Here is a 16,264-nt window from a genome sequence, read left to right as displayed (position 1 = left end):
CCACTCACAGGGGTCTTACCACTCACATGAGTTTTACCACTCACGTGGGTTTTCCTACCTAATTGGGGGTCTATACCCCACTACAGTGGTATTTTTTCACATGTCTAACTCATTTTGTTTCTATTATAGAATTCCAAAAAAAAAACACAAATAATTTATAACTGTTTGTCCAAAACTAGTTCAAAATGGTGAAATTAACAGCAGATTTAATTGAGATTGCTCCACAGTATACCAACCCTTTGAGAGATCGTGAAATTGATTTACGTGGGAACAAAATATCTGTCATTGAAAATCTTGGCGCAACTCTTGTAAGTTTTATCTTATCTTGATGGTTCTTTCAATTGTATTTACTGTAAATATATGAATGATGGCCTAAATTCTGACAGCTCAAAATAATATCAATCAGATAATTTAGCTCCAAGGACATAATCAGTTTTTGGTCCACCGTATTAATGACTGGATTACATATCAAATTTCTCGGGTTTTTGCTTTTTAGGCTTTCTCATGCCAAAAATGTTATTAATCTCTCAGTTCCATCTATCTGTTATGATGTATTTAATCTATTTTTCAGGATCAATTTGATTGCATAGATATATCAGACAATGATGTCAAGAAGTTGGAGTCTTTTCCACTCTTAAAACGTCTCAAAATGCTCATCTGTAACAATAATAGAATCTGGTGAGTGACTGGCTTGAGTTTTGATTTATTTTACTTAGACTTAGATGCGTTATCTCTTATATGAAAAAATGCTTTTGAGGTCTTTTTAAGTTTGTACTGCTCTAGGTTTGTTTGCTTATTTCTGCAAACTTTAGGGAACGTTTCGAAGATCTTTTATGTAGGCTTCATTCTACCCTTATTGTTGTAATTATTATCGTTTCCTCTCAAGCAAGTTTGTGACTCGACTGATACAATATTCATTTAAAAACCACCAACCCTTATGTATTTTTTAAGGTTAGATATATATTGACGGTGGGTAAAGGTAAGAATTTCAATTTTCCTGAAAACATTCGCGAAAGCGAATACATCTGGCGTCACCCAAATTTTCCTTAACAAACAATTAAACGCTGGTTATTTTGTCAGATGTTTTTACATAGATCATGGTTTGAATAAAATGAGATCTTCCAACTGGTTGGAAAGGATTCGGACTGAGTCTGAATAATTTTCCTTGAATTCTGATTCTTTTACAGTATTTAGTGGCATATTTTACACTATGCTTTGGCATTGGTAGCATTGTTTTGAACTATTTCCATAATTTGATTTTTACCATCGATTTTGTCGTTAATGTTCGCTACTTTTTGGGTTCAGGGGTTCAGATGTAAAAACTTTTCTACTGGAAAGGTGGATTTCAGTTTTCATCACAGATCTATTTTGCTTCTTAGAGTATAACGTATATTTCCTTGAAATTTTGTTTCTTTTCAGGGATATTTTGTTACTTCCAGGTTTTTTCACAGTGTAAGCAAAGACTATTGAGACGTGCAGAACAAGCTTGTTTTCATCCAAACTAAGCTGACATATCTTTTCAAATCTATGTGGTCTTTATCAGTTTTTTTTTAATTTTCCTTCTTCTTTCAAACGGCAGTCGTTTTGAAGAGAACTTGGAGGAATCACTACCAGTTCTGGAAGATTTGGTGTTGTCAAATAACAATGTACAAGAATTGGTATGAATAGATTATTCAATTACATCCAGTCAACCCTCCTTAATCTACAAGGGGTTCGGGTTCAAACGGCGTTAAATGAATGTTTGTCAGTGTGTTTGTTTGCAATGATTTCAGACTTTTTCCCTTGTAAACAGGAGTGCAAACCCCTTTTGACGCAGCTGTTTTTGTTGTTGCAACGGATTGATGGTTGTATTTCATTTACCAAGCATTTTGCATTTTGCTGGATTTCACGATCTCATCTCTGAATGATTTTTAACGAACTGAAGTTGTGTTTTTCACATAACTTGGCTCATGTTTCTCAGTTGTATTTCTGTTTTAGCCTGATAGGTGAATTATCCTGGACATCTCTGCTCAAACATCATCGTTTCTCAGTTGTATATCTTTTTTTGTTTTTAGATCGATTTAGACCCATTGTCAACGATAAAAAGTTTACGTTCAGTATGGTATGTATTTCTTTTCTTTCTCTTTCTCTTTCTCTTACTACAGGTTTTACAAAGCTTTTTTTATAACAACTTTTGAAGCCTTCGGATTTTCTTAACTTTTTGAGTTTCAAGCCTAAAAATGTTTTTAAAATGTTCTTAAAAACTTGTTCTTAACATTTTGGCCATCGAAGCCTTATGTTCTTAATAATTTGTTTGTTCTCATAAAAAAACGCGTGAAGAAAAACATTGACGAGTTTAAAGGTTCAGAATCTGCAAAATATAGTATACCCGTCAGTCGATCGTTATTTCTTTGACTACCCAGCTCACAAACCTTTGTATTGTAACCGACGAACTCTTCAAAAATTAAGCTTTCCATAACAAAAATGCTTAGCTTTCCTAAAATGAGTACTTTAGTTACGAAGGTAGGACTGTAAAGTTGTCTGCTAAACAGAAAGCGAGTTTTACCGCAATAAAAATGAGTTCCAGAAGACTTTGTGTGTGGATTTGATGTGATTAACAGAGTTACTACTTACTGAGGCTATAAGCATACCAGGATAACACAACGACGAACGAAAAATGGAATAGGCTAGTAAAAATAGGAGATTTAATTGGTTGAAACTCACTAGCCTGTTAAATTTTCGTTCATCGTCGTGATTTTACTGATTTAACTTTACTACTTTCAATATTATGTAGTATGAACTATGCTTGACTTTTATATTTTGAACTTTTTTGTTCTAGCTTCCTTCGGAATCCAGTTGCAAATAAACAAAACTACCGGCTATATTTGATCTTCAAAATCCCTCAACTTCGCGTGGTCGACTTCAAAAGAATAAAAGATAAAGTATGTTCTGTTGCTTTTGTAACTGTGAATTTTTCACTCCAACCAAATGAGAGAAAATTATGGAAAGTACTGCAAAATATAGTGTATCCGCCATTAGTCGGACGTTATTTCATTGTCTTCCCAGCTCACAAACCATTATAATCGACAAATCTCCAATAATTAAACTTTGATTGGAAAAGAATACTTATTCACGCCGAGTAAACATTACGTTTGCATTCTTTTCAATTTAAGATATTTTAGTACATAACTAAAAAGCTGAACGAAGATCTGAAATCTTTTACACTATTTTACAAACGTCGAATTTTAATTTCTGTCAAAAAGTAGAAAGAATAAGTTGGTTTTTAGGGAAATTTAAGAGGACAAAATAATTTCGTGGTCATACTTGGTACTATCTTACTAAATACAGCAAACTGTCTTATTGTGTCTCCCTTTTATTTTCCTCCTTCTTTTATTCATTTTTGTTGATTTTACTGGATATGTCTTTTAAAATGTTTTTATTCTTTATTTTATGTCCTTTTGTGTTATCATTTTTTCTCGAAATAGGTATTGACGCTAGCTAGTAAAGTTCAATGACATTGAATTTCTTATATTTCTGTCTCTAAAGTGATGAATAATGATTTTACCAATATCTTACTTTTTTTCAGGAGAGATCGGCAGCCAACAGACTCTTCAAGAGCAAGAAAGGGGAGATTTTACAAAAAGATATTGCTGCTAAACGTAGTAAAACGTAAGAAACAGTTTGGGTGTTTCCAACAGTCAGTGGAGTCTGTTTTAAGTGGAAACTTTTTTTCATTCAAATGTCTGCTTAATTCGAACAAGTTTTATGGTCCCTTCAGTTAACAATACCATCTCACTCCATTACTCGAAATTTCCTTAACTCAAACATACATTTGCTCCCAGTGCGTGTTTGAGTTACGGAGACTTCACTGTACCGACAAAATCAATTACAGTTTATGATTCTTTTCTTGTGATCATTCTATGAAAGCCTCAGTACGTTTGCCGAACATACCTCCTCCCCCCTTCGAATATGGCCGCATTAGAACGTTAGTGAAACATCATTAACTACGAAAGTCATGCCAATCTCTCTATCTCTTAACTTATTTTATCCGTTTTCATCATTATCAGATTTGAAGTCAAAGATATCCAACCAACGCAAGAAGATGTTGAATTTCTGGCCCAAAAATATAAAGACCAAGAAGCTATCAAGGTTTTTCATTCTATAATCAATGTTATAATAGTTAAAGTACTCTGTAGGGTCCTATCTAGGTGTAAAATGAGGGGAAACCTTTCAAAAAAAATTCAAAGGTTTTTCCATTGAAAACGCTATGAGGCCATCTCTTTGCTGGCTAAATGGAACACCCAATGTACAGCGAGACACTACACGTCTTTTTTTATAAGGAACACGTTTATAAGGAACTTGAGGCTGAGAATAAGAAAACAAGTTAAGGAACACCAAGAGTTAAAATTGAACTTGCACACGTTTACAAATTCCTAGACAAAAAATGATAAATATTGATAAAATAACGTTCAATTGTTCGTCTTTTGTCAATTGTTCAACAAATCATCAAATCAGTCCAACCTTACCAGCTAAGTAAATAAGGAACTTGATAAGGAACTTCGAGGCTGAAATTCTCTGGAAAAATAAGGAACTCCAGGCTTGGATAAGGTTCCTTATAAAAAAACGGGTAGTCTTTTCGTTGATAATTTGAACATTTTCTTGATTTCTTTCGTAGGAAGCCATTTCTAAAGCCACCACACTGGAAGAAGTTCGGAAATTGGAATTACTTTTACAGCAGGGCCACGTCCCCGGTAAAACAGGTGATGGAGATAACCAAAATGAAGACGAGGAAGAAATGGAAACAGCATGATTATTATCTTCATAATGCAAATTTTTTCATACTTGATGATCTTAGGTCATGATAACCTAACCCTCGAACGTTGCTCCTTGTACATTTTCCAGAACTGTCTTTTTTGAAATTAAAATCTCCTTCAAAAGGGGCATTTTTTATGCAAAATGTCGTGTTCATTCTGTGCAGGAGGCTTTTATATTTATATAAACTTTAATTTATAGATTTATAACATTAAAGCTTTTTACCTGTGTCTTTCGGAGAAAACTGATAGATCAGATGCTCTTTCTTGGTACTCACGCCTATGGCAACATTTTTATCGTTTTTTAACAATAGGAATAAAATACAGCCTTTTTACAGAGCATTGTTTCTTTTTTCTCCCTGCGGATAGACAGTCAACACAATTAGTGTTTCCATTCAGGAAGGCTTAGACTTCGGGATTTTTTTTGCCGAAGGTCAATGTTATTATGATTATAATTACCTCATTAATATTAATACTGGTTGTTTTTGTATTTGAGAATTTAATTACTCGTATAGCCTTTGTGTAAGATATATACATAATATTAGAGTTCTAGTGTTGCTTCATATTTTGAACTCTTTTCTCTCACTATACTCATCTATTTTACTTTTTTTCGTTTAAGTGAACCTAGAAAAAACAATAAGCAATAAGAAAAAGGAAGTCTTAATAGATATCTTAAGAATGAAGGAATTCGACACCACCAAATACCGAATGATTGAAACGATCACAGCGAGCGCAAAACACCGACCTCCGCTACATAGCGATCCGAAAATATTCGAACCTTTAATTCTACCTAAACACGACCGGAAAATTGGTATCGGTGTTCAAGTTTTTACGGGGCTTTTCGCCATTTACGGTGTTCTTTTCATGGACTTTGGTAACAGAGAACATTGCTTTTCGGCAATCCGACGAGCCTTTTTCGGCAAATTGAATTCGTGGATGACGATACGACCTGAAGATGAACCTTACATTGCGAGACGGGTGGAAGAGATGAAACTTAGAGTTAAACAAGTTGATGAAACCAAAGCAATTTATGGTGGAAATAATTGAATGTGTTTATTTTTGTTGAACTTCAAATCAGGTGGGATCAAGATTTCCTTTGAGTGTCGTATGAGCTTTGACTCAAAAACTTATTAGCATGGGATAATAATGACAAAAATATTCTTTATGTGTGTACTAGTATGAGCTTTGGTTTGGATTTTTCTTTCCAAATTAAAGGAACGTGATTGGCTCACAGGTCAATGAGCCTATCAACGATTGTGTGCTACAAGGATATGGATGCCAGGGAAGAAACCTCAAATGCAAAAATGACAAGATTCAATATAATCAATTTTTTAGGATTGCTTTGTCTTCATCTGTTGAAAGAAAGATGATCAACTTGTTTGGCTGATAGATGTTTGGAATATTGAATGTAAACTTGTGTCTTGTATTCTGCTGTGTTAGATACAATATTGAAGTTAAATGAAATGCATTGGGCTTTTCCAGAAATTATTTGTACCCCCTATGTTGAGGAGGTATGACGTCCAGGGTGGTCTTGAAAATAAGAAATCCAGGGTGGTCTGGTTTTTTGAATAATAAAATCCAGTAAAATGGTCAGTAAAATCGGGTTGAAAATCCAGGGTGGTCAGTAAAACGAGGTCGAAAATCCAGGGTGGTCCAAAGAAATGGGAGAAAAAATCTAAGGGGGTCGTGGAAAATTGGAAAAAAATCCAGGGGGTCACCTTTTAAAAAAATATCTCCTCAACATAGGGTCAACATAAGTTTTTTTCTGGAATAGCCCATTAATGTTAATTTCTGTCGATAACAACTAAACATGTTGCTCATAAAATAGGAGATTAAATTCTATAGATCTCTGGTCATTTTTGTTTGAATGTGGTGTGTGAGTGTGATCAAAATAAATGTACAAAAATGAAAATTTTATTGCAATCAAGTATTGTATTTTAGATGATTGAAAACTTTATTTTTATCTAAAATTTTATATATTGAAATCATTCGAAATAGAAAAAGATTGTTAGTGATTGTCATTTTGTTTTGTATTTCCCAGCCTGTGTTATTCTGGTCTCCTTCTACCTGTGCTTTGTAAACAAAGTTGCTTATTCGTGATATGCACCACTGCAATGACTTCACGAAGTTATGCAACTTTTCGGTTTTCGTTCCAACCAATACGTCACTTTTTCTATTGTTTAGAAGTGACGTATTGGGTGGAAAATTTTAAAACTTCTCAGAAGACTCTCCAGTGGTTATATCATGAATATAGCGGACAAGTTTTGTGATTCTAAATCTTACACCATTTTTATGTTTTCATTCTTAGATAAAACAATGAATTAAAAAAATAAAACAGAATTCAATGCATCAAAAGAAAATCATATTTGAACTTGAACACAATCCAACATGCCGCTTCCAGATAACCGCCGAATCAATGGACCACGTGAAACTTATCAAATCACCTCATTTTTGACGCCACAGCACAACGACGCCGATGTGCCAAGCACCGGGATTGTGAACGATAAAGGATTGAGGAAAGACACACGACGTACAGACGAAGTGCGACCGATTTATTTGAAAGCAGGTAAAACAGATGATTCAGGTGCCATCATCCGCATTATTAGTATTTTACTGTTATGTTACTTGTGTATGATTATATAACTTTACTGTTTTAGTTTTTACCTTATAAGCCTCTAGGCTAATAAGCCTCTATTCATGATATTCATGATGTAATCTTTTATACGGAAGCACACAAAATAATCCGGAACTAGTGGCAAAATTTGCCACTAGTCTTTTGTTATTTTGCCACTAGTTCCGGGTTATCTCGGGTGCTTCCGTATAAAAGATTACGTCATGAATATCATGAATAGCTGACCACCATACCTTATCGGGGAAAAAATGTCGGGATTTTGATTAGTCGGCGAAAAAATTCGTCGGCGAAAAATTTCGTCACCCCCTTAAAATTTTCGTCACTTTTCCCCGACACTTTTTTCCCCGGTAATGTACCATGGACACAGCTTCTCAATCCGGGTAAAGCAAAATCTTTGGTCGGAGCTTTTTGAAATTGGTAGGTACCCTAATGGTAGCACTACTCAATGTTGATAATGATAGCACTACTCTACTAATGTTTATGAAGATAGTTTTAAACGAGCAATTTCATTGAATTGTAAGTTTACCCACATCGAGTAATGGTACCAATAGGGCACTGCTTTTCTAAAAACTCCGATCAAAGACGGCGGGCTTACTACCAGAGAACTTCAATACCTCAAAAGTGCACTCCTGTGATCTCTTACCCTAATCCTTATTCATTATATTGATATCTCTAACTGAAAAGAAGGAATTAAGATTGGGAGATTTAGTCACAACTCTTGGTACAGGGTATATATAGAAAATGGTTGAAATTGACGTAGTGTCAAGAGAAAACGTTACAGTGTAGGTGGTTTTAGACCATGTCAAACTTATCAGATGAAGAGATTTATAATTGTAATTTCATTGTCTTTTAACGAGCGTTACACTCCTTCACATGTTTCCGACTTACTAGCTCTATTACTTCAAATCCTCCAGTGAACAGGGATGTATTTCTTAGTGTGTTTTTTTCTAGGTGTTGTTCAAAGTGCAAATGGTTCCGCATACTTGGAGACGTCCGGTACCAAACTAACGTGCGCCGTATACGGGCCACGTGATTATGCTAAACGTCATCAATTCCGATCTTCCGGTAAACTCACCTGTAGTCTCACGTTTGCTCCGTTTTCCAAACCGCAACGTTTTACTGAAATTCGGGACTCTCTAAGTACGGAATACTCAAATTTCATAGCTGATTCTCTCATGTCCGCAGTATGCCTCGACGCTTATCCGAAATCTCAAATCGACGTATACGTTAATGTTTTGGAAGACAACGGGAATACGTTAAGTTATGCTATAACGGCTGCGTCCGTTGCGTTGGCTGACGCTGGAATCGAAATGGTAGACTTGGTGACGTCATCAAGCCTCGTTTTTAATGATGACGTATTTTGTTTGGACCCAGACTCCAGCGAACAAAAACACAAAGACGTTTATGGGAAAATGTCCATAGCTTATCTACCATCTTTAAATAAGATTTCGTGTTTGCTTCAAGATGGCGCAGTGGAAGTTGAACGTTCTATTGAACTTGTGAACACGTGTTTAGAGGGTTGCTTAAGGGTACATGACGTCATGAAAGAATGTCTTTTAAAGGCACCTAATACTGACGAAGAAAGTTGAGAGGGGAATGGAAAGAAAGTTTTTTAAATATAAAACGTCCGGACAGTAGTTTATTTTCCCCTTTTTTGCATTTTTTTCAAATTTGACTTAGTCGACGACCTGCCTTTTCAGCTTGGAAAGTCAATCCGTTATTCGAGCCCCTTATAATACAAAATAATTTGATTGTCTCTTACATTACGACCAAACTCTGTCAATTACGTTACCTTGTAACAAAAGTATGTCAGGAAGAGAACTTTTCCCGATGACATCTATCTGTAGGTGTAGCATATCAAAAGTTAATTTATCTATATACTCATTCTTATAATTTTACCTCATTTTACAGCTAAAAACCTAAAACAAATTATTAAAACAATAAAAAACATTGTTGAAGAATTCAGTTTACCGAGAAGACATTTGAACAAAGACAACAAAACTGCCGATTATTATTTTCTTGACAAAATGGTGGTATGTATCCTATCTTGTTTTTTTGAAATTTTTCTAATGATTCGATGTGTTGTTACTAAATGTCTATCCAACAAAAAAAGGAGTATTATTATAGAGGGGAGAGGAGACACCGGGTGGAAGGGGTGCACTCAAGGTAAATGACTTCCAGGCGTGCGGCACTTAAGGGTCGGTTTTTGAGGAGACAACCCAATCGAACTCTTCTACATTTAAGAAACTATTGATGGACAGTCTCCAGAACTTCAAATTAAATCGTTTCAAGATTCTTTCACCACCATTTGTTTGGCTAAATTTGATCAATTTCTCCGTTATTTTTTCTTGTACTTTCAGCTTCCATTGACTTTACTGCAGACCGCTCAAAATCATCCAATGGTATTTATGTTGCATTTTCTCTCGAAGGTTAATTCAGCGAAAAATTCTGAAAACCTGATTTGCGAAGTTTATTCTTCTTGAAAAAAAAGAAGTTTTATTATAGCCGACCAATTAGTGAAAATTAGTTGACAAAAGAAACAAGGAAATTCGAAATTCGCGAAAGTTCTTTCCCGCAAGATATTTTGAAAAGCTCGATTTGCAAAAGTTAATTTTTACGAACTGCCAAAATGTAAAAAGTAAAAAACGAAAGGTGGGGTTAATATCTCGATTTTAAGGGGTGAGATCAACACCATGAAGTATACTTCCTTTGTTTAAAATTTTCACTATATTTTGCTATATTTTGTTGGTTTCAGTTGGTTGAGTTGAAAAATGGAGAAACATATAACGGACATTTGGTCAGCTGTGATAATTGGATGAATATCAATCTGAGAGAAGTTATTTGCACATCAAGGGTATGTGAAAAACTGTGATTAAATAGTATTTTTAAAAGTCGTTCATTAACCTTTGACTTATCCAAGAGTCTCCAGAAAGTACCAACGTTGTGCCTGGAAAAAGTTTGCGGATTGTTTTTTTCTATGAATATGAATATTTATTGCCAGCTATTATTCGTAGAAAATTGGGTGTTAACACACGTTTTTTCTTTTAAGAAACATGAGGCTCAGAATGCCTAAAAACTAAGAAACATCTAAGAAACATGCTGAGAATGAGAATGAGAAAATAACATTTTTTAATTCGTTTTTTTTTTAACCTTCCAATCAAAACAAATGTTTTTTTTCTTTGCATGAAAAATAACCTTCCAATCAAAACAAATGTTTTTTTTCTTTGCATGAAAAATAGGCTGATTATGTCAAAAATTTAGAAACATGTAAGAAACATTTAAGGCTCAAAAGGCCGATTTCTTAAGAAACATTGAGGCTGCTTGGTAAAAATAGTTTCCTAAAAAAACAACGTGTATTTAATAAAGAATGGTCCTTATTGTAAACATCTTTTAATTTACATAACTATAAGAGTATTGAACTCTGAATGAGGTTGAACAGTCCATCAACGACATCTTACGTTTTATCCTTCTGTTTCTCCACCTTCAGGACGGTGATCGCTTTTGGAGGATGCCAGAATGTTATGTTCGAGGAAGCACTGTCAAATATCTACGTATCCCTGATGAGGTAAGTACTGAGAGATGGCTGTACATTTAATATTTAATTTGTTGAATACAGCCGTTTTAAAAGTACAGTTTCTTCACAAAATTTACTCCGTGAAATCTGTTTGTGAAGCAAGATTATGCGCCATCTTTGATAGATAGACGTCACAATAATGCTTTGAATTCGGAAGTCATTTCAATCAAAATACTTAGCAAGCAAGCAAGCTTCTACTGTAGCCTACTGCGCTTTACCTTTGTCGTCTTTTAGCAAAAATAGTGCTGTATTTTGTTCCACTTGCCGTGGCTTAAGAAAGAAAGAGAAACTACAATCATGGTCGAAACATATTGAGGTTTTAGTATATTTTGACGTTTTTCAGAATTTAAAGTTCGGGCGAGAAATGCTATTTTAGCACTTCCACTTTCTTTCGTTGAATATTTCGATTCAGGACGGGTTCGGTGGCTCCTAGGCTTTATTCCAAGCCTTTTTGGAGCAAATTTTGAGCTTTTGAATCCCCAGATCCTAAGTTCTTAAGTGTTAAGTCTCATGTTAAAACTCTACTTTCCAACTGTAGTTTAACGCGCTTAAAAATCATTTATGGTGTTTAAAATTCCGGAGGGAAATCCCCTTTGTCTCAAATGCTTTGTCCATGATTGTAGTGGTTTATATATGATATCTGTATTTGTGTTATCCAATTTATCACAACTAGCTCATTAAACCTCATTTAACAGGTTATTGATATGGTGAAAGAAGACGCCCTTCAAAAGAACCGACAACGCCATCATAACGCCAACAGACGAGGTGGTCCAAAGGGCGGACGCGGTGGTCGAGGTGGACATCGTGGTGGTCGTGGTGGCGGCAGAGGGCGCCCTGATAATGCTGAACGATAATTTTCATCCTGAGAATTGCTTTGTTGTTTATTTTATACCGTTGTTGTTGTTTTAGGGTTTTACACCCTGTTATGATTTTCGGGACGCTCCTAACGCCTGCTGCTACAAAGAGACATGTATAAATGAACGGCCCTTCTAACGGCAGAATGAATTAAAAAATTCATCGTGATGTTTCTAGATCATAATTACTATTCGTCCTGAATCAAAAGCATTATGAGACGTTTTGTACTGGTTGAAAAGACACACCAAACAAAGTTGGAATTTTTATACCAGAATTTATTTGTGTTATTTTAGCTCTTATAAATTTTAGGGGGAATTTTCCCTAATCTTTTAAATTATTTAAGACAAGAAATTGAATTTTTATCAACTTGAAAAATTTAAACGTTTCAATTTGTCTATACCTAGAAAATAGTCAATAGGTTTTAAAATTCCACAGTTTTTGTAGCAAACATTTGCTTGCATTTTCTTAGCCTAAGTCTTACCAACCCAATTTTGACACTTTGTTATTCAAACGCGCTTATTTTGATTTTTTTCTGCTTTTTTTTTAATGTAAAATTATTAAGTTTTGCGACGTCAGAACTCAAATTAAAGCTTAGTTTTTGTCATATTTTTTAGAATTCCACCTGTTATTAACGGTACACCTTATGATGGATGAAACTGAACAAACAACATGGTAAGAGTTGCGTTACATTGTCATAATATTACTTCGATCTATTTGTGTATCTTTTATGCTCGAATGGCTGTTTCCTTGATGAGTTAGTAGAGGTCTTATTTAGGTCCGGCAAAGGCACGGGTGACGGCGTTTATGAAAAATGTGTGTAACGCAAGATGTTAGCTGAGCTGTGGTTGATGAAAACTAATTCGAATTCCCTTTAAAAATGAAGTTAGAGAGCATCAGCAGCAATACCATCTTTATCATCCTAAGGGCTTTTGAGCGCAAGCTAAACCGGCGTTTGCGACGACGGGAACCGTCTAGTTTACGCTAATCAATAAACTGGGTTTGCTAAGAATTCGCTAGCCTTGAATCTAGAATTCGCCGAGACTAATTTTACATCCGCCAGATTATCAAAAGGGAAGCAAAACCCCTTGGGGTTGGTCAATCGCCAACTTTTCTACATTTTATTTGGCATCGACTATTAAGTCACGATTTGTTGATTTTATTTTTCACAACCTAGACTTTTTTAATGGAGATGAAGGGTCGTTTAAAAAAAATGGTCCTTTTCTATGGTGGTCCAAAGTTGATAAGTTGTTTTGTATCGCTCTCCAGACTGGGAACGAGAAATCTTGATTTGAATGGCAAACAATATATCATCATCGATCCGAGATCATTTGAAGGATGCTTAATTACTTTCCAACTTTTTGTAACATTTGGATACACGTTTTTTTAAATAAGAACAAACTATATAAGAACATTTGGCTTCGATGGCCAAAATGTTAAGAACATTTTAAGGCTTCGTGGACTCTAAAACACCTTTCTTCATTTCTTAAGAAAATGGACAAAGATACTCAAAAAATGGCAAAAATAAGAACATGTTAAGAACATTTTTAGGCTTAAAACTCAAAACTCAAATTTGGATGCTCTTATAAAAAAACGTGAACTTTGAATAGGATAAAATCTCAACCGTCCCGCTAGCAATTGAACATTAAATACCCTTTTCGAAAAATTGAGGGTAGACTCTTTACTTTGGGCTTTTCCAGAAAAAAAACGAATATGGGGGTGGAGGATATAATAATTTTTTGAAATTTACCCCCCCCCCGAACATCATGACTTTTGACCCCCTGGACAAGCATCAGTTGACCCTCGGACATTCAAAATTACCCTCAAACAGAGCAATTTACCCCCCCCCCCGGACAAGGCAAATTTGTAGATTTTTCACTACCCCCCGAATACTATATCCTCTATCCCCCATGTACGGATATTTTCTGGAAGAGCCCTTTACTGTTTTCACAAAGAGGACAGCAAGATATGATGTTCTTGCCTACAGACCACAAATCAACTTTTTTATGGGAATTAGGATAGGTTAGTCTACAACAGTCACCTTGGAAATGGAAGTTGAAGTTACAAAATTTAAAAAAACTAAAAATAAAAAAAGGGATTATAAATAGAAACCAAAAGAGAATCTAGGTGAAACCTCAAAATAAATAAGATACAAAAAATCTCCTCGCAAATGAGCTTACAATAACCTCCAAACAATAAAGATGTACCCCTTTTTGTGTGATAAAGGAAAAAATACACATTTTTTTGTTTTCCCTTCCATTTTCAAAACAATAGGAAGAGCTTGTATCCTCCATGACAACAGAGCACTAATTGAGTTTAATTATCTTTTTCTATTGTGTTTTTTCAAAGAATGTTTCTTCTTTTTTTTCGAAATTATCTGTATAATCCAAAATAAAGAAGATTTAAAAGTGTTTTTTTTTTCGAGATTTTCTTCTTTACATGCTCACACCAGCTGTGACTTTGTCATAAAACATACATGATTTTTTTTCTACTAACTTTAATCTATAAGAAATTGAGCGTAGTGCTATTGCTAGACTTGTTTTCATGAACTTTAAAGTATTAACTAGACTTGCGTTTGTCGATTTTTTATTGTCGTGGTAAGATCAATTTTAATGAATTGCTTAAAGTCATGTTGATTTTCCAGCGCTATTTATTTTCTTATAATTAGCGGTCAAAATGCAGCCTTTGAAGTTCTTATAAAGATTTTAAAAGTTATGCCATTTTTAGAATCCTTTTGTGTTTTCCGTCCGTTTCCATAGAGCACTTCTTTTTTGAAATGGGTCAGTTAGTATCAGGAGTTATTTCAGAATTTTTTCGCTCGTAGATTTTTGGAAACCTTGAAATTTTAAAGATTTGAATCTGGTGTGGACTTTTATCAAATGAAAAAGAGAATTGGAAAGAAGAATAAAGGCTTGGGGACACGAGAAGTTTTTATTGCGTTGGTGCAATGCAACACGCTCAATCCCACCAACCTGAAACGCTTTCTCGTGTCTCCACCCCATTTTTATTTCTACCAATAAAAGTGAAATCTCACTTTTGTTCTGGGACAATGGAGCAAAATTGATTCGAATCAATTTTGCTCCATTGTCCCAGGGACAAAATCAGCGTGTCTTGTGGGTATTTCCCTCATATTTTGTCCTATGAAACAAACAAACAAACCATGAGACACGTACTTTTTTTCTTGTGTTGGTGGGATGGTGCGTTTTGCATTGCACCAACGCGAAAGCCTTAGAGCAATCTCTTGCTGAATTCTGACATGATCACCATTTTCATATGAGAAAATCTTCGATCTCAGACTGTCATTAATCAAAAATATTTATTCGGTCTTAAAAATATTTTCGGGTTGAGTATGAAAAAGGCTCTTTTTTTCTTGTTTTTTTTTATGATTTTCAAATTCAATTAATGATGAACTTTGGCTTATATTTTTCTAAAATTGAAGAATCATTGGTGTGAAAATAGTAATGGTACTGGTAGCACATTTTATTCAAGAAGTTAATCTTTTTCTTCATTTTCAAATATTTTATTCTTTTTTTAAAAATAATTTCCCACACTTAAGTCTCTTGCAAAAAGCAGATTGTTCTAGCAGACTTTACTAGGAAAGTAATTTTCTAACTGTAAATAATGTAAGTAAAGCCACGTGAGAAACATTTGAAAGGTATTCTTAGACTTTGGAATCCGTTCGAACAAAAATAACCTCGTGACAAATTAACTTGAATGATTCTTCTTCAGAAATCTCTAACAATTTTGTGAAAATGAAAGTCCTCTCATAATCGGATGGACCGATCTATAAAAAGTATATCTGTTTAGATGTTGAAACGTTTTGAAATCCATCCAGTAATACAATTTTTTCGCGTCATTTTATGTCTCTTATTATTGTGGAAATAGCAGATTGCTATCCTGTCAAATGTTACAGACTTCAATGTCTCCGCTGCAAATTTTATTGAGACAGACTGTAACGAAATCTTTTATGAGACGCTCACAATTATAAGGCTCACCGACTTAACACCTTAATTATTACTGTGTAGATGCTCTAAAAAATGGGTTTAGATAATAAAAAGCCTGATTGGAATAAAGCGTATGTCTGTCTTAAAGAGTGAGTATCAATTATTTAACTTGTTGTCGCGTCTTAACCGTCATTTTATAAGCAAACACGTTCATTTATTGATTCGATCAACTCTCTGGAAAAAGCTGGAAATTTATAAGAAAGACAAATTTCGGTTCTAAGCCCAGCAGATTTAATACCATGTTTGACTCAATTTAGATTTAGAAAATCAAAAGAAAATAACTTAGAATGTCATATTCTTGCTAATTCCTTGTATATACTGTAATTTTGAAATTTTCCTATAATACCCATGTAAGTGCAGACTGAAAAAACAACACTTTAAACTCATCCGTGATTTTCATTGTAGCGCTCAA

General features: G+C 34.5%; 3 protein-coding genes across 3 annotated transcripts; all 3 read left to right on the top strand.

Annotated features, from left to right (window-relative positions):
• Positions 1-131: 131 nt before the first annotated feature.
• LOC136803147 (U2 small nuclear ribonucleoprotein A'-like) lies at positions 132-5,125 on the top strand. Its single transcript, XM_067059895.1, has 8 exons — positions 132-308; positions 572-678; positions 1,580-1,658; positions 2,055-2,101; positions 2,819-2,921; positions 3,566-3,648; positions 4,047-4,128; positions 4,655-5,125. The coding sequence occupies exons 1-8, from the start codon at positions 186-188 to the stop codon at positions 4,787-4,789; spliced, it is 759 nt and encodes a 252-aa protein (XP_066915996.1). The 5' UTR covers positions 132-185; the 3' UTR covers positions 4,790-5,125.
• Positions 5,126-7,086: 1,961 nt separating this feature from the next.
• LOC136803145 (exosome complex component MTR3-like) lies at positions 7,087-9,011 on the top strand. The gene is made up of 2 exons (XM_067059893.1): positions 7,087-7,356; positions 8,374-9,011. The coding sequence occupies exons 1-2, from the start codon at positions 7,179-7,181 to the stop codon at positions 9,009-9,011; spliced, it is 816 nt and encodes a 271-aa protein (XP_066915994.1). The 5' UTR covers positions 7,087-7,178.
• A 59-nt stretch (positions 9,012-9,070) lies between these two features.
• On the top strand, positions 9,071-12,226 carry LOC136803146 (U6 snRNA-associated Sm-like protein LSm4). The gene is made up of 5 exons (XM_067059894.1): positions 9,071-9,455; positions 9,783-9,824; positions 10,178-10,276; positions 10,910-10,987; positions 11,692-12,226. The coding sequence occupies exons 1-5, from the start codon at positions 9,450-9,452 to the stop codon at positions 11,848-11,850; spliced, it is 384 nt and encodes a 127-aa protein (XP_066915995.1). The 5' UTR covers positions 9,071-9,449; the 3' UTR covers positions 11,851-12,226.
• The last annotated feature ends 4,038 nt before the right edge of the window (positions 12,227-16,264 follow it).

Source organism: Clytia hemisphaerica, unplaced genomic scaffold, assembly GCF_902728285.1.
Source record: "Clytia hemisphaerica strain Z4C2 unplaced genomic scaffold, Clytia hemisphaerica genome assembly, whole genome shotgun sequence".
NCBI classification, from domain to species: Eukaryota; Metazoa; Cnidaria; class Hydrozoa; order Leptothecata; family Clytiidae; genus Clytia; species Clytia hemisphaerica.
The sequence above is the reverse complement of the archived record's forward strand: the minus strand, read 5'-3'. Positions and strand labels throughout refer to the sequence as shown.